The 26126-nt window shown below is 45.0% G+C and overlaps 1 protein-coding gene across 1 annotated transcript in view; it reads right to left on the minus strand.

Moving 5' to 3' along the window:
• The window catches only part of FAM184B (family with sequence similarity 184 member B), a 147471-nt gene that overhangs the window by 49153 nt on the left and 72192 nt on the right, over window positions 1-26126 (minus strand). Inside the window, exons 3-6 of the mRNA XM_039218720.1 lie at window positions 25758-25893; window positions 24014-24153; window positions 23282-23488; window positions 1869-1979 (exon numbers count right to left, since the gene is read on the minus strand). Coding sequence (XP_039074651.1) covers window positions 1869-1979; window positions 23282-23488; window positions 24014-24153; window positions 25758-25893 — 594 coding nt within the window. The remainder of the gene's footprint in view (window positions 1-1868; window positions 1980-23281; window positions 23489-24013; window positions 24154-25757; window positions 25894-26126) is intronic.

The raw sequence follows: 26126 nt of genomic DNA on the forward strand, positions 1-26126 counted from the left end.
TGACAAAACTCACCATTGTCAATTTTAGAAAGGGGTTCTGAGGGACATTTAGAGAAATTGTCAGGTGGTGACCCCAGTGTCCCATGTCAGAAGAATAGCTGAGTGGAAGCTCCCTAAGCTCCGCAGCACAGAGCAGTCCAGATCCAGTGTGAAGATGGGCAGTGTAACTCAGAAGGGAGGGAGAGAGGAGTGAGAAGGAAACGGGCGTCTTTGCTATGTGGCCCCCCTTGGGCTGAGGTGGAACAAAAGCCTCCAGAACCGAGACTTTCACCAGGACCTCACCTCCAGAGCCCCTGATATATCATGTTCAAGGCTTGGCATGTTCACCTTTTGGAAAAATGATAGCTTGTGACATAGAAAAAAGGGCTGGAGAAAAACCTAACGTGTGTACGCATCACCCAGCTGAAGGCATAACACATCACAAACACAGCTGTAGGCCCCGACCTTCTCCCTGATCCACCACCCTCTCTCCCTTCTAGAAATAACCACTGGTTCAGGCTTTCTTCTATCACCATGCACGTCTCTAGACTAAACTCCATTATAGGTATTCTGAAACAATCCAGACTATTCTGTGCACAGCTTCTATATTCTTAAAAGCTCCCCTAGGAGGTTGTAGGGCTCAGTCAGGGCTGAGGAACCAATTTCATGGGCTCCAGAGGGAATGGTGGACTCAGGCTCATCTGTAAGGTGTGAAGGAGGGCAGGGGAAGCAAGGAAACCTCTACATTTTTTTGAAGGTCTCATTAGGCTCAAGAATGGAGCTTGGGGGTGCCTGGGTGGCTCAGTCAGTTAAACATCCTGACTCTTGATTTCACCTCAGGTAATGATGTCACAGTTTGTGAGATCAAACCCTGTGTGGGGCTCTGGGCTGACACCATGGATTCTCTCTCTCTCTCTCTCTCTGCCCCTCCTTCACTTGTGCTCTCTCTTTCTGTCAAAATAAATAAATAAACATTAAAAGAATGAAGCCTGTTTCCAGCCCCTCCCAAGAGTTTTTCCCCAACCATAACATGGTCAACAGGTCTTTTAAACTTTATCTTGGTTTCTGGGTGGTCTGGACAGGTGGACTCCTCCACCAAGCAAACTGTGATGTTCAGGTGATCTACAGACATTCTCTACCCCTTTCTCACTTGCCTGTCCCACTGTCCCTTCCCAGGCTGGTCACGTGATGCAGATATTACCAACGGGAGGAAGAGTCAGTGGGAGCCCTCTGTGGGGGCTGGTGGTTTCTTGATAAGCAGGCCTGGTCTTCATCCACCCTCTCCCCGTTTCCTGGTGTAACTTTGGGCTCAAAAATGAAACAGTGACAGCCATTTTCCCAGCCTGCAGGAAAGGGCCCATTAGACACAGGGCCGAGAGCCCACGATACTTTTAGGGGCCATGACAGTGTTTTAATTTCTTTTAAAGTCAGAAGGTAAAAATTAAGCTTGGCTATATTCGTTTTTATACCAATATAGTCATATAATATACTTTTTGATATTTTTTCCAATAGAGGAAGGAGCCCATGAAGGCAAAGCACCTAATGCCCATGAAAGTGGGGACAGAACTCAGGAGGAGGGGAAACCATGGGAATCTCAGATATGCCAGGCCTGATATCATTTAGCCACAGAATCAACCCCAGAAGCCTCCTGCCTCCTTCTTTTATGGAGACATTATGTGAAGCCTCTATAAATCAGGCTCTCTGTTACTCGCAGTTAAATTTATGCCTCCTGAGACATATTTCTTGTCAAGCCGAAGTCCTTTCCTTTCTGCTGAGGACGCTGAACATACAGAAGTCAGGCCAGTTTTCAGAGATTCCTGGCATCTCAGTTAACCAAGACTCCCACCCAGAACCCTCACTCTCAAGCCCTGCATTAATTCAGGATTTACCTCAAGCAGAGAATTCTGGAGCTTCACATTTAGGGCTGCTTTCTCTTCTTCCAGCTGCTTGATTTCATTTTCTGATTTCTTCTTCACTTCCTCCAACTGTGCTTCCACTTCCTAAATGATGATTAGAAGAGTTATCCACACAAATTATGAATGCATGGACAGGACATGTACCCATTCACACCCTGCCTTATTCCCAAAGGGGTTCAAAGAAGCTTAGAATAAAGGCCACAGGCTACAAAATCAATATACAGAAATGTGTTGCATTTCTGTACACTAATAATGAAGCACCAGAAAGAGAAATTAAGAAAACAATCCCATTTACAAGTGCACCCCCAAAATAAAATACTTAGGTATAAATTTTACCAACGAAATGAAACACCTGTACTCTGAAAACTACAAAACAGTGATGAAAGAAACTGAGAATGACAGAAACAAATGGAAAGGTATTCCATGCTCATGAATTGGGAGAACAAATATTGCTAAAATGTCAATACTACCCAAAGCAATCTACAGATTTAATGCAATCTCTATCAAAATACTGACAGCATTTTTCACAGAACTAGAACGAAAAATCCTAAAAGCTGCATGGAACCATGAAAGACCACAAATAGCCAAAGTAATCTTGATAAAGAAAAAGAAAACTGGAGGTATCACAATCCCAGATTTCAAGATATACTAGAAAGCTGTAGTAATCAAAATAGAATGTACTTGCACAAAACAGACACACAGATCTGTGGAACAGAATACAGAGCCCAGAAAGAAACCCAGGATTCTACGGTCAATTAATCCTTGACAAAAGAGGCAAGAATGTGTAATGGGAAAAACATGGTCTCTTCAACAAATGGTGTTGGAAAAATTGTATAGCTTCATGCAAAAGATTGAAACTGGACCCCTTTCTTACACCATACACAAAAATAAATTCAAAATGGATTAAAGACATAGTGTGAGACCTGAAACCATAAATATCCCAGAAGAAAACACAGGCAGTAATTTCTCTGACATCGACTGTAACAACATTTTTCTAGATTATGTCTCCTGAGGCAAGGGAAACAAAAGCAGAATAAACTACTGATATTAAATCAAAACAAAACGCTACTGGAGTGCCTGGGTGGCTCAGTCGGTTGAGTGTCTGACTTTGGCTCAGGTCATGAGTTTGAGCCCTGTGTGGGGGCTCTGTGCTGACAGCTTGGAGCCTGGAGCCTGCTTCAGATTGTGTCTCCCTCTGTGTATCCCTCTACCACTCACCCTCTGTCTCTTTGTCTCTCTTTCTCAAAAAGAAATAAACATTAAAAAAATTCAAACAAAAACAAAAAGCTATTGCACAGCAAAGGAAACAGTCAACAAAACTAAAAGATAACCTGCTGACTGGGAGAAGACATTTGCAAATGACATATCTAATAAACATTAGTATCCAAAATATATGAAGAACAAACAACTCAACACCAAAAACACCCCCAAATAATCTATTTAAAAATGAGAAGAGGAGAGGTGCCTGGGTGGCTCAATAGGTTGAGTGTCCGACTTCAGCTCAGGTCATGATGTCACATTTGTGGATTCAAGCCCCACATTGGACTCTGTGCTAACAGCTCAAAGCCTGGAGTCAGCTTTGGATTCTGTGTCTCCCTCTCTCTTTGCCCCTACTTGCTCATGCTTCATCTGTCAAAAAATAAAATAAAATGTTTAAAAAAAATTTTTTTAATGGGAAGAAGAGGGGCAACTGGGTGGTTCAGCTGGTTAAACATCTGACTTCAGCTCAAGTCATGATCTCATGGTTACTGAGTTAGAGCCCCACATCGGGCTCTGCACTGACAGCTCAAAGCCTGGAGCCTGCTTGGGATTCTGTATCTCCCTCTCTATCTCTGCTCCTTCCCTGCTTGTGCTCTCTCTCAAAAATAAATAAATAAACTTTAAAAAAATGAGAAGACATGAACAAATATTTCTCCAAAGATAACATACAGATGACCAACAGACACATGAAAAGATGCTCAATATCACTCACCATCAGGGAAATGCAAACCAAAACCACAATGAGATATCACCTCACACCTGTCAGAATGATTAAAATAAAAAACACAAGAAATAACAAGCGTTGGTGAGGATGTGAGGTAAAAAATGAACCGTCGTATACTGTTGGTAGGAATGCAAACTGGTGTGGCCACTCTGGAAAACAGTATGGAGGTGCATGAAAAAATTAAAAATAGGAGTGCCTGGGTGGCTCAGGTCATGATCTCATGGTTTGTGGGTTTGAGCCCCATGTCGGGCTCTGTGCTGACAGCTAGGTCAGAGCCTGGAGCCTATTTCAGATTCTGTGTCTCCCTCTCTCTCTGACCTTCCCCTGCTCACGCTATCTCTCTCTCTCTCTCTCTCTCAGAAATAAATAAAACGTTGAAAAAAATTGTTTTAATTAAAAACAGAATTGCCATATGATTTAGTAATTCCACCTCAGTATTTAGCCAAAGAGTAAAAACCACCAATTCAAAGGGATACATGCACCCCTATGTTTATTGCAACATTAATTAAAAGAGCCAAACTGGGGTACCTGGGTGGCTACATCAGTTAAGTATTTGACTCTTGGTTTAGGGTCAGGTCATGATCTCATGGTTTCATGGGTTTGAGCCCTGCACTGGGCTCTGTGCTGACAGCATGGAGCCTGCTTGGGATTCTCTGTCTCCTTCTCTCTCTGCCTCCCCCACTCGTCTCTGTGTCTCTCAAAAATAAATAAATAAACTTAAAAAAATAGCCAAATTATGGAAGCAGCCCATGTGTTCACTAATAGATGAATGGATAAAGAAGATGTGCTACACACACACACACACACACACACACACACACACACACATAAACTCAGTCATAAAAAAGAATTTTAATATTACTTAAAGGAAATAACTGCAAAGTTACTAAATTCTATTTCAAGTTTAAAAGAAAAGAAATTTACAATAGTCATAAAATACTGTAGGAAAATAGAAATTAGAGATACATAAGCAGGTCAAAAGAAAACGAATGTAAGATCATATCCAAAATCTGACATATATTAGAGGGGGCATGGTAGACACCTAGATTTAAGTTTGTAGTGTCAAATGAGAAAAGAGAATGCTCATTAATGATACAACTCTCAGTGTTCCAAAAGTCAAGAAGCCAACTACATTCCCAGATGCAGGGAAATATTAAAATCAGAATAAAATTTTCCTGTGATCTTCTCAATAGTTTCCATACTTGGGGCGCCTGGGTGGCTCAGTTGGTTAAGCGTCTGACTTCGGCTCAGGTCATGATCTCACATTTCGTGAGTTCGAGCCCCACGTCGGGCTCTGTGCTGACAGCCAGCTCAGAGCCTGGAGCCTGTCTCAGATTCTGTATCTCCCTCTCTCGCTGACCTTCCCCTGCTCATGCTCTCTCTCCCTCTCTCTCTCAGAAATAAATAAAACATTAAAAAAAATAGTTTCCATACTTTAGTCAAAATGATGAGGCTCATAGGGCTGCTTCCTCCACAGTTTCTCACCATAGACTGACAGCCTCACAAAGAAGATCCAGGTAGAGGAACATTCTGGAGGACTATGTGAGTGGCACAGCCTTTTAGCTATGTGATCTTGAGCACATTTCCTAACTTCTCTGTGACTCATTGTGTTCCTTCCATCCCCAGCACAATGCCAGCGGGTAAGGGGTGGATAAATAATACGTAGTAAGAGACCCATAAATAAGAAGTACTACTCTTATGATGAATAGCATTTCCAATCTAGCTTATTTTGGGGAAGTAGAGGAAATATTCTGTTCCTCTTAGCTGGTCTTTATAAGTAGAAAACAGGTCATTCATTCAACAAATATTCATTGAAACCTACCATGTGCCAAGCACTGTTCTCAGAGCTGTAGATAAAAACAATGAAACATCTGGATGCATTCTGCATGAGGTTCCACATAATATTTTCTCTCTCTCTCCCTCTCCCCCTTCCCCTTCTCCTCTCTCTCTCTCTCTCTCTTTTTCTCTCTCTCCCCCTTCCCCCACACACAAAAAGAAAAAAAAACAGATGAAACATCTACTTACCAGGAATTTACATTGGCATAAGAGAGACAGGCATCAAAGTCAATAGGCACAACACAGTATACACTATGTTGGATGGTGACAAGTGCCAAGGAGAAATAAAAGCAGGAAATGGGGCTACGGAAGGTTGAGAGGTTGGGCTCAGCTCACATAGGTTGGCCAGAGAAGTCCTCAGGAGAAATGACTCTGGAGTAAAGGCTTATGTTAAGTGAGGAGGCTAACCAATGAGATGTCTTAGTGTGAGCCCTCCTGGACCTGCACAGACCCTGGCATGTTTTAAGGGCAGACAGGAAACTTCGGTGGCTGGAATGGAATGACTGAGGGGGAAAGAGGTGGGCTATGAGGTTAGAGGACATGGAGGAGACCACAGGAAGCCTCATATGTTGTGGTAGAGACAGATGAGTAAGATGAAGGCCAACCAACAGCTGGAAAGTGGAGTAACATGATTCAGTGTCAACACAGTCACTTGGTTTCTGTCTTAAGGACAGACTGAAGTGGGGACAGGGCAGGCGGGGCAGCAGGTGGAGCAGTAAGCAGCCTTACTGTGTGGAAGCTGCTACGGTAACCAAGGAAGGAGCTGAAGGGTGCTGGACCCAGGCAGTAGTGTGGCTGGTGACGGGTATAGAGGCATGGATGTTTTCTCAATGTACACTGCAAGGACCTGCTGATGAAAAGGGAGGAGTCACAGACAACACCAGGGTTTCTAACCTGAGCAGGGGGAGGACAGTGTCACCATTAACACAAACAGGGAAGCAGATTTACAGTCAGTAGAAGGAGCTTGTTGGAGACCTGTTGAGTGTGAGACCTTTGTTAGATGTCCTGTGTGCAGGTGGACATGTGGGTCTGGAAATCGGGGGAGAGTTCTGGATTGCAGGTATGCATTTGGGAGTCATCAGCATAAAGAATGTATTATGCCATGTGTTTGGGTGAAAAAAGCTAGAGAGAGAATGAATATAAAGGAAAAGTAGGAGATTTACCTGGAGTGTAGTTCTTCTATGCTGTCAATTGATTACAGACCTTTATGGTCTCATTGAGAGATGGGCATAGTGACAGCAGCTGACATTTACTGAGCGTATGCCATTTGCTGGCCCTTTACACAAATAATCACTTTGATCCTTATGAAAACTCTATCAACTGGGTACTAGTGTTAACGTTCATTATATAATGAAAAAATGAAGCTGTAAGAGGTTAAATGACTTGCCCAAGATCATGCAGCCAGTAAGTGGAGAAGTCAAAGTTTGAGCTCAGGAAAGTCTGGCTGCACGTCTTCCCTGCCCTCCTAAGGGAAATATGGCATGGAGTACAGACGGAAAGGTCATCCTACCTTTACTACAGAAAAGCTGAGGGTGTTCCTGTGGGCAGGCTCCAGATGCTCCCCAAAGCAGGGTGAAGAAGCTGGAAGTCTAGTCTTCAGGAACTGGAGCCTTGTTCTGTCTCCAAGGAGAGTCAGCACTTGAGCTGACATATGGGAATGTGGAGAGGCAAAGGCTTGTGTGATGGGAGATGATCTGAGGTTAAGTGGAAACCTATCATTCATTCATTCAACCAACCAAAATTAACTAAATATCTCTTATGTGCCAAGTATTGAAGGGGCTAGGGATAGAGTGACTGTGTGCTGGTAAATGTTTAACTGGCTTCCAATCAATAAGTCAATCAATCAATCAATTGGATGTGCAGCATTTGTTAATTTCTATGGTGTAAGTACTCATGCTGTGGCCAATTTCAAGCTACTACCATGATGTCACTGAACACAGAGTTGGGAAGAGATGTAACAATTGCCTCTCAGGAGTCAATACAAGTTGGCTCTTACACACCACTGAAGGTGGTAGTGAACAGGGTATCCCAGTGGGGAAAATAAGCAGCAAATAAATGATTGCAAAGAAGTGTAGTAACAGCCAAGCTAAGGTAGGTACAAGGAGTACCATGTACCAGACACTAGACCAGGCAAGGGGCAGCTTCTAGAAAGACTGATATTTAAACCAAGACCAATAGGATCAGTTAACAACTAGGCAAAAAGAGACAGGTAAATTTGAGAGTTGGCAGGGGAGTGTTCCCCATCAAGGGAGAGCTATGCATTAAGGCCAAGAAGAGAAAGGATTTGGCATGAAAGAGGATCTAAAAGGCTGGAGGGCAGATTTAAACAGGGGAGTGGTGTGGGATGAAGCAAGAGAGAAAAACAGGAGTCCAACGATGTAGGTCTTAAAAATCCATGTTAAGAAATTTGAACTACACTGTGAAGATTATAGGAGGCCTTTGGAGAGTTTGAAACCGATGCTGAATATTCAGAAGATCCCTCTGGAATGGAGACTGGGTTCAAGAAAGTGGAGGAGGGACACAGGGAGATGAGCAAGGAGATCATCACACGGAAAATGGATCACTGTGTTATCACTGAGGATGGAAAGAAATGGAGATATTTCAGGGCCATCAAATAAGTGGATGACAAGGCCTTGATAACTGACTGAATGTGATGCATGAAAGAGAAGTCATGTCTGACCCCTGGGTGTCTGACTTGGGCATCTAAAAAGATGCTGCTATTGATCCCCTGGAGAATGCACTTTACACTTTCTGTGGGGCCAAGTCCAGGTCAGGCCAGTGGCTCTGGAGTCAGTCACTTAGAAGAAAGGAGGAATGTGATTAGATTGTAAAGTCACATGAGGTGGACACTTAGTATGTTACAGTCTCTTCAGTGAATCTATGATCCCTCTTGCATAGCTTGTTGTTTGGAGAGTTAATTCACCAAAAACGATACATAAATTATCCTTCTGTCCCAAGAACCATCAGAAACAAAGCCAACTCCCCCAGCAAAGTTTTGATTTTTGTTTTTTTACTTCATTGATTAGCTTCTCAGTCTGTGAAGCTTTTGTTGAACAAAAGTTTTGTTTAACATGCTTCCTGGTACAGATACTCACTGACTCTGCCAAAGCATGTTCACTATGACGACACTGTAGACCCCTGTGAGAAAGATTCTTAGCAGAAAGCAGTGGCTATTTCTAATTTTATGCAGCCCAACTTCCCAGGGTTCATGTAATCAATCACAGCTTCAGCTGTTGCCTTGACAAATGGACTTTATGCGGAAAAAAAATGTCCCCACAGATGGAAATAGCTGATTTCATTAATAACTTTTGGCATCAATAAGCTTCATTTTAGGTGCTGAATAATGAGGCTTACTGTCAGAAGACGAACAGTTCTGGGTTGCCTCGAGGACACAGATTGGAAGGAAAGCATCCCCATAGCCACCTCCAGCCAAAGTGACCCTGAGGATTTCAACAGGAAACTTTAACATCCTCCCAGCTGGAAAGAGAAAAAACAACTACCAGGATACAACTATGAGGAAAAAGGAGATAGTAATTTCAAATCTAAAAATTGCAGCATCCTATCCGTACCTGGAACAGGGTTCCATGAGCCACTAACTTACAGAATTCTCAGAGCAATTCCAGAAGCTCTCTCACTGAACTCTCATGGTACACAGGGAAAAAGCTCTAGTATATCCATTTCACATGGAAGAAATTCCACGAGGTAGAAGCAGGTCTCATATCCACCTTCCACTTCCTTGCTTAGACTGTCTACAATTACAGGCAGTTTTTAAAAAGACACAGGAAGGAGGCACTATAATGGGAACAACAAATGAGCAACCACAGAAAATTACCAAACAGAGATTTCAATTGGTGTTTTAACTGTTAACATAAACAATGTTAACTGTTTTTCAAGAAGAAAAATTATGTTTTGGAATGCATTTATAGTAAAGTTCATGGTGCAGCTGAAAGAGTCAGCCAGTACAAAACCTAAAATGTCACTCTGGGCCACCCATTAGCAATCACAGTAACACCAATATTAATCGATACGTGGGGCATCTGGCCCCATGAAGGGATGGAGCAGCACTAGCATAAGCCCTACTCTAAACTTATCCTAACAAAGCTTAAAAATAAGTCAGGAAAAATGGTAAATTTTATGTTAGATGCGTTTGACCACAACGAAAAAAAAATGTCTGGTAAAGATGTGGCTGATTCACAAGTAATTTAACTGCTTGGCTTGCCAAAACAACACTTAGCATTCATAAAAGGATGATTTTTTAAAAAATCCATACTTTCAACAAGTTAATATTCTTATTTATTTATTTATATTTGAGAGAGAGACAGAGAATGTGTGTGTGTGTATGTGTGTGCATGAGCGGAGGAGGGGCAGAGAGAGCCAGAGACCGGAGACAGAATTCCAAGCAGGTTCCAAGGGCTCTGAGCTGTCAGCACAGAGCCCGATGTGGGGCTCGAACTCACAAACCATGAGATCATGACCTGAGCCAAAGTCGGAATTTAACTGACTGAGCCACCCAGGTGCCCAAACAGGTTAACATTCTTAGTGTCCAGCATCCAAACAAAAATTACTAAAGGAGCCTGCATGGCCAGAAATGTAAAAGCTGGGGTAAGTACACAAAGTCAGTAAGAGGGACATGAGGGCAAAAGCCAGCCACCTCACCGTCCCAGCCCTGCTGCCCTGAGAAGCTGGGCTGGAAGGCAGGCAAGGCAGGTACCTGCTCCATGTCTGCATGAAGCCCCCAGAGCCTGGAAGGTGCCTGCCATGTGTGACTGTGGGCCCCTTGCGTACAGGGGAGTAGCCTGTCCTGTTCACTGGCACAGTGCTTTAAGGCATAGGTGCTAAATAAACACTTGTTCAAATATTACTCTATGCCACATAGCTCTATGTTGAGTTTGACTGTTTATTTGAATAATAACCTGCCCTAAAGAACCTGCATTTGTTACTGCAAAATAACTACTGGGCACTGGCTAGATTGAGGGGTTCAGTCCCTGTGCCCACCAAGGTCACCTTCTAGGGGACAGATCGCAGTCAAATGAAGCAATCACAGTGGCTCTAAAAGCCAATTGGGGCCAGGGTGTGAGCTCAGGGGATGGAGGGATCAGGCTGAGCAAAGGGATGATTTGTTGGGGAAGGCCCTCTCAGTGGGGATTCTCAGGGGGTGGGGGGTCCCCAGGAGGCCAAGGAGCATGGAGATGGGGAGGATCACTTCAGGGGAGGTGGCCAGCAAAGGCGGGGGGTGACACACAGGCCTGTGGTGCTCCCCAGGGTAAGGCAGGGTGAGAAGCACGTGCCCTGGAAGCTATAAATCCTAACGGGGCCTGGTGGGATGCAGTGAATATGCTTAGCCATTGCTCAGTCTCTGGGGGAAGAACGGCAGCCAGGTGCAAGGGGGCTCAGCTGGGGTGACAGGCATGCTGGGAGGAGGGGGGACACTTAGGTTTGGGGCATGAGCAAGTGGGAGAATGGGGCCACTTGCTAATGGGGAGTCAGGGGGACCATCTCTGTGGATTTGTGCACCGTTGTCCCAAGATGTTTCCTTCATTTTCACAGTGGAAAGCAGACATCTACAAAGGCTTCTTTTACCAAAAATTTCCCAAGGATAAATGTTTTCACGAGTCTCGAATAAATGTCCTCCTCTGTCTGTGGGGCCAGACATGATGGGACATGATGCAGCATTCTGGTTGTAGATGGATTTGGGGTGAAAGGCCTGATCCATGCTCTGGGACGCAGGAGGACATTCCCCTAACTCTGCCTAATTGGGGGGGAGATGAAAAGTCGGCTTATTGCAGCAGTTCTCTGTCACCTGGGTTCTTCAATGCAAGTGGAGACGCTGGCCTTGGCCAACCTGAGCAAGAGGGAACCTGTGGGGAGGCAGGGGTTTGGGACTCCCAGCTGGGGCCAGGCCTTGGAATGCCCTTGAGTGGCTGCCTGGAGGGAAAGCCCTCCATGAGACCCTTGGTTCTGGATCAGTGGAACCCTGATTCAAGGGATCCCCCTGGTTCAAGGGATCCACTTCCCTAAGAGAGTGTCCAGGGGGGTATGGGAGGACGTCAAGGCTGCCCAAGGCTAACGTGGAGGAAGGAGAGACTAACGTTTGGGGTCTCCAGGTGGGCTGACCAACAGGCTGTTCTTCCTCTGTAACTATATTTTGATAATGGGAATGAGGGCAGGAGTCATTCTCAAGCAGGAAATTGGGGGGGGATAGGTAAGGAGGGGAACGTGTGTCTCATGTCAGTGCAGCACATCAGCCCACTGGCAGAGCCAGCCAATCCATCCTGGGCTGGAATCCTGGCCAGCCTCCCTGCAGAGGGTGGGAAGTGGTATTGGGTGGCTGAGGTCTGAGATGAGGACACTATTAAGACAGGGCCTTTTTTTTTTTATTTAATGTTTATTTATTTTGAGAGAGACAGAGAGAGAGAGTATGAGCAGGGCAGGGTAGAGAGAGTGTGAGAGAGAGAAGCCCAAGCAGGCTCCACACTGCCAGCTGGGGCTGGATCTCACAAATGGGAAGATCATGACCTGAGCTGAAACCAAAAGGTTGAATGCTCAACCAACTAAGCCACCAGGCACCTCAAGACAGGGTCTTTTTGATTTAAGTTTTGAACAAGTCCAACATCAACACCAACCATCCCAGTAAGCCCATCCCTACTGATTTCCATCAGCATACACTAAATTTCTCAAATGCATTTAACACATGGAAGCAGGCATTTCCCGAGGACTCCCCACTTCCAACCAGAGTTTTGGTCTCTACAGGGTTCTCACCCATCCTTAGGGATAAATTCAGCAAACAGCATGTTTTTAGTTGACATGTGTCCTCATTGTTGCCTGCAGGGAAGAATGCCACAATGGTGTGACTTTCCACACAGTTTGTCCTCTATTTCCCAGTTGTGTCTGGCCAGACTGAGCAGCTGTAGCTCTGGCCAGGCTTCAATGTGCTCCTTCTGGTTTGGGCACATGCCTGGGGCTGCACTTGCTAGCCACACTTCTGTAGACCCACCACCTACTGACACACCAGATTTAAGAAGATCCAGAGTCTTATAACATAACACCCAAAATATCCAGAATATGATTAAGAATACTCATGATACCCAGGACCAGGAAAATGTTATCTTGTACAAGTCGGACAATCCAAAGATGCCCAACACCAAGATGACATAGGTGTTGGGATTACCTGATGTATCTTAAGTAGCCATCATAAAAATGCTTCAACTGACAATCACAAACATGCTTGAAACAAAAGAACAATAGTAAGTCTCAGCAAAGAAACAGAAGATACAAAAAAAGAACTATATTTAAAATTTAGAACTGAAAAAATACAATAACTGAAATTTAAGAAAAAACTAAATAGGTTCAATAGCAGAAAGGAGAGGAATCTATAGGAGAGCCATAAACTTTGAAGACAGAACAATAGAAATTACTTCATCTAAACAACAGAGATAAAATGACTGGCAAAAAAAGAACAGAACCTGTGAAAATGTAGTAAAAAAAATCTAACATTTGTGTAACTGGAATCCAAGAATGAGAAAAGAAAAAAAGTGCGAATGAAAAAGTATTTCAAGAAAAAAATGGATGATAATCTCCCAAATTTGGCAAAAGATACACACCTAAAGATTCAAGAAAATGAGAAAAACACAAGCAGGATAAACCCAGAGTAATCCATACCAAGACACATGTTCCAGACTAAATTGTGTACTCTCCCATATTCACATTTTGCAGTCCTAAACCTCTGTGAATTTGTGGAGGTAGTTCTTGAGCAGGCAATTAGGTTGAGATTAGGTCATGATGGTGGGACCTTTATGATGGAATTAGCATCCTTATAAAAGACACCACAGGGGTGTCTGGGTGGCTCATTGGTTAAGCGTCCGACTTTGGCTCAGGTCATGATCTCATGGTTCCTGAGTTTGAGCCCCACATTGGGCTCTGTGCTGACAGCTCAGAGCCTGGAACCTGCTTTGGATTCTTTGAGTCCTCTCTGCCCCTCCTCCACTCACATTCTATCTCTCTCTTTCAAAAATAAACATTAAAAATAAATAAATAATTAGTTCAAATTCTTTATTTAAAGTTCATATAAATCCTGAAACTCATATCATCTTTTAATCCTGGAGGTGACCTCCCATCCAATCTAATTCCTTTTCTATGCCCTTCAGGGTGGGCATGTGAAGGGACAGCACCCCTTTGAAGATGTTGCCTGCAAGGCAAATGCTCCCAGGAAGCCATGCATGTTGCTGATGAAGCTTTCCAGCTCATGGACATTGGCCTGCCTCTGACCCCACTGGTTGGCTTGTTCTGGTAAGGCTGGAGCACCTCTCCTTAGCCTGGAGAAACTCAGCCAATGACTTCTCCAAGCTCAGGGCCTGGGTCCCCTCTGGAACTTGCTCTGAGCCCCCTCTGCATCTCATGCCCCTGTCCAGGGAGGCCTGGCTCTCTGGTAAAGAATTCTTTAAATTGTGTTCTTCTTGTGACACCCAGTGACAAAGCAGATTTCTTGATCTTTGGTTTTCTTCTTAACACTTTGAGTAAATCTTATAGGGGCTCCTGGGTGGCTCAGTTGGTTGAGAGTCTGACTTTGGCTCAGGTCATGATCTCGCGGTTCGTGGGTTCGAGCCCCGCATCAGGCTCTGTGCTGACTGCCAGCTCAGAGCCTGGAGCCTATTTCGGATTCTGTGTCTCCTTCTCTCTCTGATCCTCCCCTGCTCATGCTGTCTCTCTCTCTCTCTCAAAAATAAATAAAATATTTAAAAAAAGAGTAAATCTTATAGCTCAGACATTTTCTGAAGGATTTATTCCTTTCCTTCCTTATATTGAAAGCTTCTTTCATAAATTCAAACTTTCTGTCAAATGCTGTCAAAGATTTATCCATGCACTTCATTTCTATGGAAAGCTCTTCCAGTTTTCAGTCTATCTCATCCAAGGCATGGTATCTTTTGCTCCCTCTGAAGACAAGTCCCCAGAAGATGAAGGCTCCTCTGAATGACATGCTACCAGGATACCAGGCTGAAGTCGGTCCCAGGCCAGAGGTCTGACCTAATGGCGGACTGCAGTCTGAGTGGTTTCAAGCACTGGTCAGGCCTCAGCATCGAGCCACAACTGAATGACATTTGGGAGCCAGTCTCTGACAGAGAAAACAACCTCTACCTTCATAGTCTATGCTGGCTCCTCCACTGTAAGACAGATGTCCTGGAGACTCATTCTCCCTGCACTAAGACCTCAGTCAGCCAGACATGTAGGGGAATCTTTGGCCCTATGCTGAGTCGGCTGGAACCTGATCTGCCAAGTGTCTGGAAGACTCATGCACCCTTCGCTGAGCTGGGATAGCAGGGTTCCCAGTTGGTGAGGTGTCCAGGTGACTCCTTTTTCCTGTGGTGAGCTGGTTCAGAGGGCTCCCACTTTGGAGGGTTTACAGTCAGTCAGTGGTCCAGGGGACTCATTTGTCCTGTGTTGAGTGGGTTTGGAGAATTCCTGGTAGGCCAGGTATCCATGAGCTTCATTTTCCCTATGTTGAGCCAAGTCAAACGTCTCCCAGTCACATGGGTATACAGGGGCTCACTGTCCTGAACTGAGCCAGGTTATAGGGCTCACAGTCAGAAGTCACCCAAACAGCAGTGTCTGTGAGACTCATTTGTCCTGTGCTGAACTGGGTCAGTGGGCTTGAGGTTGTCCTGGTGTCCCGGACACTCATTTGCCCTCCACTGATTGGTAGGAAAGCTTCTGGTCCTCTGTGTTTGGGAAACTTGTTTGCACTGTGGTGAGCTGGGCGAGATGGCTCCCAGTTGGAGGGCTCCCAGTCACAGTCAGTCAGATGACTGGGGAGTTCATCTGCCCCATTCCAGGTGGGGTCAGAGTACTCCTGGTCCAAGAGCACTCAGTCAGCCTGCTGTTCTGGGGATTCCTTTGCCCTGTGCTAAGTTGGTTCAGAGAAATCCCCATAGGCCGGGGGGAGAAGGGACTTGATCGCCTTGTACTGATGTGGGTCAGAAAGCTTGTAGTTGGCTAAGTGTCTGGAGGATTAGTTCACCCTGTGCTGATGAGGGTCAGGTGGCTCTTGGTTGCAGGGCTCCTGGCTGGGCCAGCTGGAAGACTCAATTGCTCTGTGCTCTGTTGAGTAGGAGGGCTCCTGGTTGGCCCAGTGTCCAGACAACTTGTTTGCCCCGTGTTGAGCTGGGTCAGAGGGTTTGTGGTATGTGGGTCCTCAGTGACCCCATTGTCCTGGGGACTGGTTAGCCTTATGCTGAATTGGTTCAGAGAATTCTATTGGCTGGGCATCCAGGGGCCTTGCTTGCCTTGTGCTGACCTGGATCAAAGGGCTTGCCATCAGCCAGGTGTTCAGGGGATTAGTTTGTCCTGTGCTGAACTAGGTTGGTGGGGTCTTGGTGAGCCCAGTGCCTGGGGAACTCCACTGGCCTGTGATAAGTTGGTTCAGAGGATTCTCCATTAGCCAGGGATCTGGAGGACTCATTTGCCTTGATCTGACCTGGGTGGGAAAGCTTGTGGTCAGCTGGAGGTCCAGGGGATTAGTTCATCCTGTTATGTGCTGAGTTGGAGGGCTCCTCTCCCGGATGGCCTGGTGTCTGGCGGACTCAATTGTCCCACGCTCTGTTAAGTTGGAAGGCTCCTGGTTGGCCCAGTGTTCAGGCAATTTGTCTTCCCCAAGCTGAGCTGGGTCAGGGGCCTTTTGGTACAAGGGTCTCAGTGGGTCCACTGTCCTGGGGACTCGTTAGCCCTATGCAGAGTTGGTTCAGAGAATTCCCTATAAGATGAGGGTCCAGGAGACTTCTTTGCTTTGTGCTGATCTGGGTCAAAGGGCTTGCCATCAGCCAGGTGTCCAGAATATTTGTTTATCCTGTGCTGAATGAGTCACTGGTTTCCAGGTCAGCCCAATGTCTGGTGGACTCCACTCCCCTGTGCTACATTGGTTCAGAGAAGTACCCATTGGCCAAGGGACTGGGGGACTCCTTTGTCTTGTGCTGATCTGAGTCAGAAAGCTAGTGGTTGGCTAAATGTCTAGTGGATAAGTTCACCCTTCAATTAGTTGGTTTGGATGACTCTTGGTTGGCCTGGTGTCTGGTGGACTCAATTGCCTTGTGCTCTGCTGGATGAAGGGCTCTTGGTTAGCCCAGTGTCCAGGCAACTTGTTTGCTCCATGCTGAGCTGAGTCAGAGGGCTTCTGGTATGAGGACATACAGAGGGCCCACTGTCCTTGGGAGTGATTAGCCCTACATTAAGTTGTTAGGAGAATTCCCCATCGGCCAACAGTCTAAGGGGCTTGGTGGCCTTGTGCTGATTTGGGTCAAGAGCCATTGCCAAGTATCTCAGGGATTAGTATGCCCTGTGCTGAAGTGGGTTGGTGGGCTCCAGGTTCGCTGAGAGTCTGGGACTCCACTGCTATGTTGGTACAGAGAATTCTGCATTGGCCAAGGGTTTGGGGGACTGGTTCACCCTGTGCTGATGTGGGACAGATAGCTGTGATGGGCTGGATGTCCAGGGCATTAGTTCACCATGTGATGAGATGGGTCACAGGGTTCCTGGATAGCCTGGTGTCTGGTGGACTCAATTGCCCCGTGCTCTGCTAGGTTGAAGGTTTCCAGTTGGAGGGCTCCAGGCCTGCCCAATGTCTAGGGAACTCCTGTGCATGATGCTGAGCTGGGTCAGAGGACTTTTGGTACAAGGGAACCTGGGAGGTTCACTGTCCTGGGAATTGGTTCTATGCTGAGTTAGTTTGGAGTATTCCCCATTGATTGGGGGTCTAGATAACTGGCTTGCCTTGAGCATACCTGGGTCAAAGCGTTTGCCATCAGCTAGGTGTTCAAGGGATTAGCTTTCCCTGTGCTTAACTGGGTCAATGGGCTCCTGGTGGGTCCAGTGTTTGGGGTAAGTTCATTGCTTTGTACTTCTTTGGTTCAGAGAATTCCCCATTGGCCAGCAATCTGGTTGACTGGTTCACCTGGGGCTGATCTGGGTCAGAAAGTTTGTGGTCAGCCAGATGTTCAGAGGATTAGTTCACCCTGTGATGAGCTGGGTCACATGGCTCCTGGATGGCCTGGTGTCTGGCAGACTCAGTTGTCCTGTGGTCTTCTGGATTGAGGACTCCCAGGTGGAAGGCTTTTGGGTGGCCCAATGTCCAGGCAAATCATTAGTTTGCTCTGTGCTAAACTGGGTTGGTGGGTTCCTGGTGGGCCCAGTGTCTGGGAGACTCCATTATCCCATGCTGAGTTGGTTCAGAGAATTCCACCTGATCAGGGGTCTGGGGAATGTGACTGTCTTGTGCTGATGACGGTCAGTTGGCTCCTGGTAGCAGGGCTCCCGGTTGGCCCCGCTGGAAGACTATATTGCCCTGTACTCTGTTGATTCAGAGAGCTCCCAACTAGAGGGTTCCTGTTCAGCCTAGAGTCCTGGAGACTTGTTGGCTCCATACTGAGCTGGGTCAGAGAAATCCCCACAAGCCATCTTTCTGGGAGATTCTCTTATCCTGTGCTGTGGTCTGGTGTGCTCACACTTGGCCATGTGTTTAGAGGACTAGTTTGTCTTGTGCTAACCCTTGTCGGTGGAATGTCCAGGGTACCCTCAGGACATGCCTCTGGCTTCCTTGTGCTGAGCCAGGTTATGACTCCAGAGCACTGGAGAGGCTCCGCCTGGCTGGGTAAGGGTCTGTTGTACTCGGATTCTCACAGCCCCCTATTCTTCTGCCAAATGGGCCAGAGTAACTGGGTATTCTGGCCAGCTCTGCAGTGGGGCGTGGGTCCAGGAGGGGCCGAGTGCTGGTATAAGGACTCATGGGGCCCCAGAGGAGCAAAAGGGTAAAAGTGAACATGAAGATGGACTGCAGAGCATGGGGTGAGAGGCTAGGGCAGGACCAGCAGCGGGTGGAGAACCCTGAATAGTGCCCGCATAGGAGGAGCTGTGATCCAGGAGCCTTCTCTCTCTCCAGAGCAGCCTTCAGTCAGTGCTGGGCCTTTCCAACAATCAGGGTTCATCTCAATGCCTCTTGAGGGCACTGCTGTGCCCCAGCCAATCACCAGGGGGCGCTCAGCTTGGTCTTGCTCATGCAGCCAATCACCAGGCAGCTCAGCTGGCCAATCACTAGGTGGCTCTCACCGTGGCTCACCTGATGTCATCACCTGGCCACCATGTTTTTAAAGGAAAATACATTAACTTGTTTGGAGAAGAAACATGACTATTTTTGAAATGTATTTGTAGTAAAGTTCATGGTGCATCAACAAAAGTCAACCAGTAGAAGGTTAAAAATGTCAGCAATCATAATAACACCAATATTAATCTATACATGAGGCATTAGACCCCATGAAGGCTCACACTTTGGTAGGAAAGCTAAAGTGGCACCAGTACAAAGGCTCCTCTAACACTCATCCCAACAAAGTTTAAAAAGAAGTCTCAAAGGAACAAGGGGGAGAAGAAGCGGGGAAATGGTAGGGGAAAGGGAGAGAGGCAAAACATGAGAGACTCTTGAATGCTGACAAAAACTGAGGACTGATGGATGTGGGGGGGAGGGGGGATGGCATGGAGGGGGGCACTTGTGGGGATGAGCACTGGGTGTTATGTGGAAACTAATTTGACAATAAACTATTTGTAAAAAAAAAATAAATAAAATAAAAATAAATTTTAGTATAAAAAAATAAGTCTCAAAAATGGTACCTTATAACACAATGAAAAGAATAAGTCTGTTAAAGATGAAGCTGATTCACAAGTAATATAACCACTTGCCAAAACAAATTTTACTCCTAAAAGGGTGATAACAAAACGCAGTCTCTCAATAAGTTAACACTCTTAATGTCTAGCATCCCAATAAGACATTACTAAATATCCACAGAAGCAGGAAAATGAGACTCATAACCAGGAGAAAAGTCAGTCATAGAAAAAAAAACCCAAAATGACAAAGGAGAATTCTAAAAGAGCAATTACAATCATGCTGAAGAATTTAAAGGAAGACATAAGCATAATGAGGAGAGAAAGGGAAACTGTAGTGGAAGACCAAATGGAATTTTAAGAGCTGAAAAATATGATATTGTAAATGCAAAAAGATACCAAATAGGCTTTAAAAATTGTATGATATACAAAAAAGAGTGAGCTTAAAGATACAGCTATAAAAGCTACCCAAACTGAAGCACAGAGAGACAAGGAGACCAAAAATAAATGAACAGAAAAAAAAATTAATTAATTAACAGAGCTTCAGTGATTTGTGGGACAATATTTGAAGGAAAGTGAGGCAGAAGAGATAATGGCCAAACTGGAAAAAACTATAAACCCACAGGTCCAGGACATTCAATGAATCGCAAGAAGAAAAACATACATATAAAAAATCATACATCATGATACTATAGTCAAGGTGTGTAAACCAGTGACAAAGAGAAACTCTTAAAAGCAGTCAGAGAACAAAAAGACATATTATGAACAGGGGGAATAAGGTAAAGGGGATTGCCAAGGTTTCTTGCGTTTGAAGAAAATGCAAACCAAAAAATGTTACATGACATCTTTAAAGTTCTGAAAGAAAAAAAAGATCCTGTAAGCATAGAATTCTGTATCCAGCAAAAATAAAGGCAAAATAAAGACATTTTCAGACATATAGAAACAGAATTTGCTGTGCGTGGACTTATACCACAAGAAATGCTTCAGGTCAAAGCAACAAAGACTAGAAATGGGAAATGGGAAAGAATAATATTATAATTTTAAAATAAAATATAAAAGAAATATTTTTTTCTCATTGAAAACTTTCCTCTAAAAAATAATGGACTTTTGGGGAGCCTGAGTGGCTCAGTCTGTTGAGCGTCAGCTCTTGACTTTGGCTCAGGTCATGATCTTACAGTTTGTGAGTTTCCGCTCCCCAACCGGCTCTGCACTGACACTGAGGAGCCTTCTTGGGATTCTCGCTCTTTCCTTCTCTTTCTGCCCCTCCCCAGCTCATGTGCTCTTTCTCTCTCTCTCTCTCAAAATAAATAAACTTTAAAAATATAATTAACTTGGGGCGCCTGGGTGGCTTAGTCGGTTAAGCATCCAACTTTCGCTTAGGTCATGATCTCACGGTTCGTGGGTTTGAGCCCCATGTCAGGCTCTGTGCTGACTGCCAGCTCAGAGCCTGGAGCCTGTTTCAGAGTTTGTGACTCCCTCTCTCTCTGACCCTTCCCTGCTCACGCTGTCTCTCTCTCTCTCTCCTAGAAATAAAAAAAAAAAAAAACATAAAAATATAATTAACTTTTTAAGGAAATATAAAAGCAATGCACCGTTGAATTTGTGTAAAGTAGAATGTATGGCAACAATTACACAAAGGTCAGGAAGGGATAAATAGAAATGTATTGTTGTAAAGTTTGTACAGTGAAGTTATATATATATATATATGGAGTAAAATAACATTTTGTGGCAGACAGGGATAAATTAAAGACACATGTTGTAAATCCTAGAGCAACCACTAGAGCAACCCTCCCAACCACCCCTGAAGAAAAAAGGGAAAATAGCTAGTGAGCCATTAGTGGAGATAAAAGAGGGAATATAAAAAATAAACTCAATGAATCAAAAATAAAGAGAAAAATAAATAAAAAAGAAAAAGAGAACAGATGGGACAAATACAGAAACAGCAAGGTGGTAGACTTAGTGATAATTACATTCAACAAATGGTCTCAATGAGGCTCAAAAAAAAAAGGGGAGGGGGATAAAAAGCATAACACGCCTTCCCCAAACCAAGAGAGAAACTCAATTTATTTCTACGTGATTCATTTCCCAAATGGACTCGTGCCCCTGATGAAAGCCAAAATGGGATTTGTACAGTCAGTCAAGCTTGGCTGACATGTTACCAGGGCAACCTGTTGCTTCGGGAGCTATGGTTCCTCCCACTGACTGTGACTTGTGTGACTCTGGATAGAAAGAGCAGTGCAGCTATTTGTCTGAGGATTGGATTTGCGTGACCAAGCGCAGCTCATGGGGAAGAAAATGCTTTCCCTTATGGGAAAGCCTGCGCAGCGCAGGGGTGGGAACCAGGGGTTCCAGACTTGGGCTATGAGATTTTTTTAAAAAATTTTTTGAAGTTTTATTTTTTGAAAGAGAGTGAGCCAGCAGGGGAGGGGTAGAGGGAGAGGAACTGAGAGAACTGTAAGCAGGCTCCATGCTGGCTGCAAGCCTGATGCGGGGGATCAATCTCACAACTGTGAGATCATGACCTGAGCCAAAATCAAGAGTCAGTCGCTTAATGGACTGGGCCAGGTGGCCCTCAGGCTGTCAAGTTTTAATACTAGCTCTAGCACTCACTGTCTATGAGTTGATACACAACATCTTTGAGCCTCAACTTTCTCATCTCTAAAATATGAATACCAATTTTGTCATCCTGTTGGGAAGATTCAATGTGTTTCTGAGAATGAAGTACTTTATAAGTGTAGTGGGCATACACAAACAATTAAAAATTTAAAAAAAGTATAGCGGGCACTAACCAATATTAACATGCATGATGTCACCTGGTGCCCAGGGTAACTAAGCATAGCCACTGTTTATCCAACTTTTACTACGTGCTGTGCACTGAGCTAAGGGTTTTTATATAATACCATAAGGAATCTATAACAAGCCTTCAAAGTATTTATTCTTATTTTAGAAATCATGTTTCAGAGAAGTTAAGTGACCGGGCCATGGTCATACAGCTAGTGGAAGTGTTAGGACTTCTTACACCAGGACTAGTGTGGATCTTTCATGAGTTTATCTATTTACCTGACACATACACTTATTGAGTACCTACTACTCTGAACCACCACACAACACTGTAATCATCAGTGCTATCTGATTGTCTTTTAGCCAAAACTCAAAGCTGATCATGCAGGCTCTTGCATTATAAAGAGGATATGTACACAATATTATTGATGTACATTTCATTCCTTTCCTAAAACGTCACAGATGTGAGTTGCTCTTCTCAGTAAACAGGAAGAGGTGTAGCTTTGCATTCCTTCTCAGCAGAAAGCTACCCCTTTTCGTGGAAAGTCGAAAAAGTACCCAAAGGCTGAGAATCTTCTCTCATGTTGGCAAGCCACTGATTAATTACCTGCATCTATCTATTATGCCCCAGGCATATACTATGCTTTGTTTTTTCACACAGATTACTTTATTTAATCCTTGCAGCTACTCTAGGAGGTGCTATTATCGTCATCTGCTTTATAAATGAGGAACCTAAGGCATGCAAGATTTCTCTCTGAGGAGCCCATGTTCAATAACTCACTATGTTCACAAAGCTCCTAGGAGAGCTGGGATTTGAATCCAGGCAGTCTGCTAGGGCCTCAGTGCTTGTTTCATGTTTTTTCTCTCTGTCTTTGCTGGGAAGAGTTGAATTTCCTCAGTTAAATGCTCAGAGGACACAATTCTACGCCATGTCAAAGACTCTAGCTGGGCCCTAACCAGCTCACAGTCTAAGAGGTGCCCCCGTCTCTTCTCTGACCTTGAACTGCCTTGGTCAGAGAAATAGCTTAGATGTGTACACAACAGGAGCTCAGTAAATGTCCGAGGAAGGAAAGCAGAAATACAAGAGAAAAGGAGGGAGGTAGAGGAAAGGAAAAAGAATCAGAACAGAGTCTATCAAAAGGGGTCTCACCTTCTGCAGCTTCCTCCTCTCGGCCTCCACCGATGAGCGAACCGATTTGATTTCTAGGGCGTGCTTCTTTACCAAGTCTTCCAGGCGCTTCACTAGCTGGTCTTTGAGGTGTTTCTTCTCCTCTTCTGTCTGATGTTTGATTTTACGAAGGTCTTCTTCATATTGCTGCTTCATATATTCTGTCTCAATACTTGCCTCTTTCTTGGTCTATAAAAAAAGAAAAATGGTTTGTAAACCTGCCAGCATGGGATGAGGGGCAGAGAATCGCCGTTTCTCTTTGGTACAACATTTACACACTGATTTTACAGCATGTAGCACAAGGTGCCATAAAATTTATAAGACTGTATATCTGATATTCCCAAGGGACCACTTTATCCACCATCAGCAAAGGCCTTCTGGAATAGTTTACCTATGTTCATAGGACATATTCCAGCCTACTATAGCAGTGTCTAAAGAATGCTTTGTTTGTTTCGATTGGGGACAGATAGTGGGAATCCTATTCAAGTTTTCCAGGACTCAACCACAGAAGTTCGAGAACTCTGCTATATTCTTAGTCTAATTTCAAATGGCAGGAAGTTAGCTGGAACTTCACACCCACATATCCATCCCCGAAACCATGAGACCTGCTGCTTCCAAGTGGCTCTGTCATATTGGGGATTGGCCTTTGCCAGAAGCACATTCCAGCAAAGCCCCCTGTGACTTCGCCATACCCAGGGCTGGGTAAGACAGTACCTGTGCCTCTGGGCCTCCTTTGGTGCATGGACGCTCCTTGGGAAAGTTCGGGTCTTGCTGAGGATGGACACTGCGGCCTTCTAGGTCATTCGCCTTCCCTAGGACTTCATTCTCTGAAACTAGCTCCGTCTTCATGTCATCTACAAGCATAAGTTTCAACATCATTCGAAATGCCCTTGGCTTTTGCCTTGTGTCCAAGGTCTTCTGCAGTCGGGTACCCATTCTGCTATTTGACTATTCTGCCCACCACTCTCGAATAGACTCTCTTGCTCTGTGGCCTTCTGGCCCCTCCCAGATAGTCAAGGTGGTGATTGTCATCTTTGCTCAAGCAGCCTCCTGAGTTCCTACAGCTGCCCTGTTCTGGCTTCTTAAACGAGTCATGGTCAAAGATTTTTTATTGTGCTTTCCATAGTTCAGAAAAAAATCGAGCACATTCCTGGATAGATATACAATCAAAAGATTAAAATTTAAAAGATAAAACAAAAATCAAACATAACTAGAAATGCTCACTGCTTTCTCCCATATTCTCAGAGGTATCCACACCCTACTTTTGAAAACACTGCAGTGAATCTTCCACACATTTGTGGCTCCAACTCGAACCTCTTCTCCTTCACACCCTTCCAGCCCATGGTGACTTCTTTTCAGGGACGCTTCATTTCTCTGCTGCCTGGGCCACCGCATGATACCAAAGCATGCCCTGGGCTATCGAGTCACTGTCCCATAAGCTCCCTGGGGGCAGAGCCCATGTTTTGTGCCTCTTTATATCTCCTAGTATCAAGCTGATCACACTGTTGGTATTCAAGAACTTTCTGATGAGGGACTCTATTGGAAGGCCTCCTGGAGTCAGATATTCTGAGATACACACACCAGTTCTGCCATTAACCAGTGGCCTTAAGCTAGCCGCTTACCCTTTCTCAGCCTTGTTTTTTTTTTTTTTTTTAATTTTAATGTTTTATTTATTTCTAGGAGAGAGAGAGACAGCGTGAGCAGGGGAGGGTCAGAGAGAGAGGGAGACACAGAACTGGAAACAGGCTCCAGGCTCTGAGCTGGCTGTCAGCACAGAGCCCGACGCGGGGCTCGAACCCACCAACTATGAGATCATGACCTAAACGAAAGTCGGACACTTAACTGACTAAGCCACCCAGGCGCCCCAATTCCTCAGCCTCATCTCCTCATCTGCACCATGGGAGATACTGACAACATCCACTCACAGAACTACTGGGAAGACCCAGTAAGGTCACTGTGTGAAATGGTGGGCAAAGTATGAAGTGCTGCCTAAGCATGGGGGAAAAGCCAGTGCTGAGGAGCTCAGGCATGTGGTGGGCCTGGTGAAGAAGTGTTTGGGGACAAGGTGTCCCTTTGTGTCATGCCTTTTAGTTATCTGCACTGTGGTGGTTCTATCTAGGTCTAGGTCTAGGTTCACCTGTGTCCTGCCTGGGTTGAGCTGGCCCAACAGGGGTCAGGTCAAGCAGCCCTGCCCCTGGCTCTGCTTCCTCAATAGTCTTGAGGCTGTAAAACTGGAATAAAAACTACTGCACCCAGAGCACCCGGGTGACCCAGTTGGTTAAGCATACAACTCTTGACTTCAGTTCAGTTCATGAGATGGAACCCTGCTGTCAGTGCAGAGCCTGCTTGGGATTCTCTCTCCTTCTCTCTTTGCTTCTCTCCCACTCGCACACATGCACATGCTCTCTCTCACACACAATAAATATAAACTTAAAAAAACAGTTGCAGCACATCTGACCCGTTTTAGGTGTTACATGACGTTCCTGAAGCATCAGTCTGTCTTTGGCGATGGCCAGCTTCTCCCCAAGCTTTTTCGCAGTGCTTTTCAACTCAGAGTTCTCTTGCCGAGCCTCCTTGAGCTGCACATCCAGGTCCTAAACAGACAGAAAGGGTCTCATTTCTCGGGGAACAGTTCTCTGTGGAGACATCCACTGTACACAGAACCAGCTTCAGATCTGAAAGGTGGGTTAGTGCACAGCATAAGCTCTTTGTCTCTGGGATTCAGTGGCTCATGTTCCTCAAATCCCTACTCATCCAGATTGGCTGTGTGACTTTGGGCATGTTATTTAACCTTTTTGTGGTGAGGATTAAATGAGATAAAGTGTCT

Source organism: Hyaena hyaena, unplaced genomic scaffold, assembly GCF_003009895.1.
Source record: "Hyaena hyaena isolate Hyena2069 unplaced genomic scaffold, ASM300989v1 scaffold_774, whole genome shotgun sequence".
In the NCBI taxonomy this organism is placed as follows: domain Eukaryota; kingdom Metazoa; phylum Chordata; class Mammalia; order Carnivora; family Hyaenidae; genus Hyaena; species Hyaena hyaena.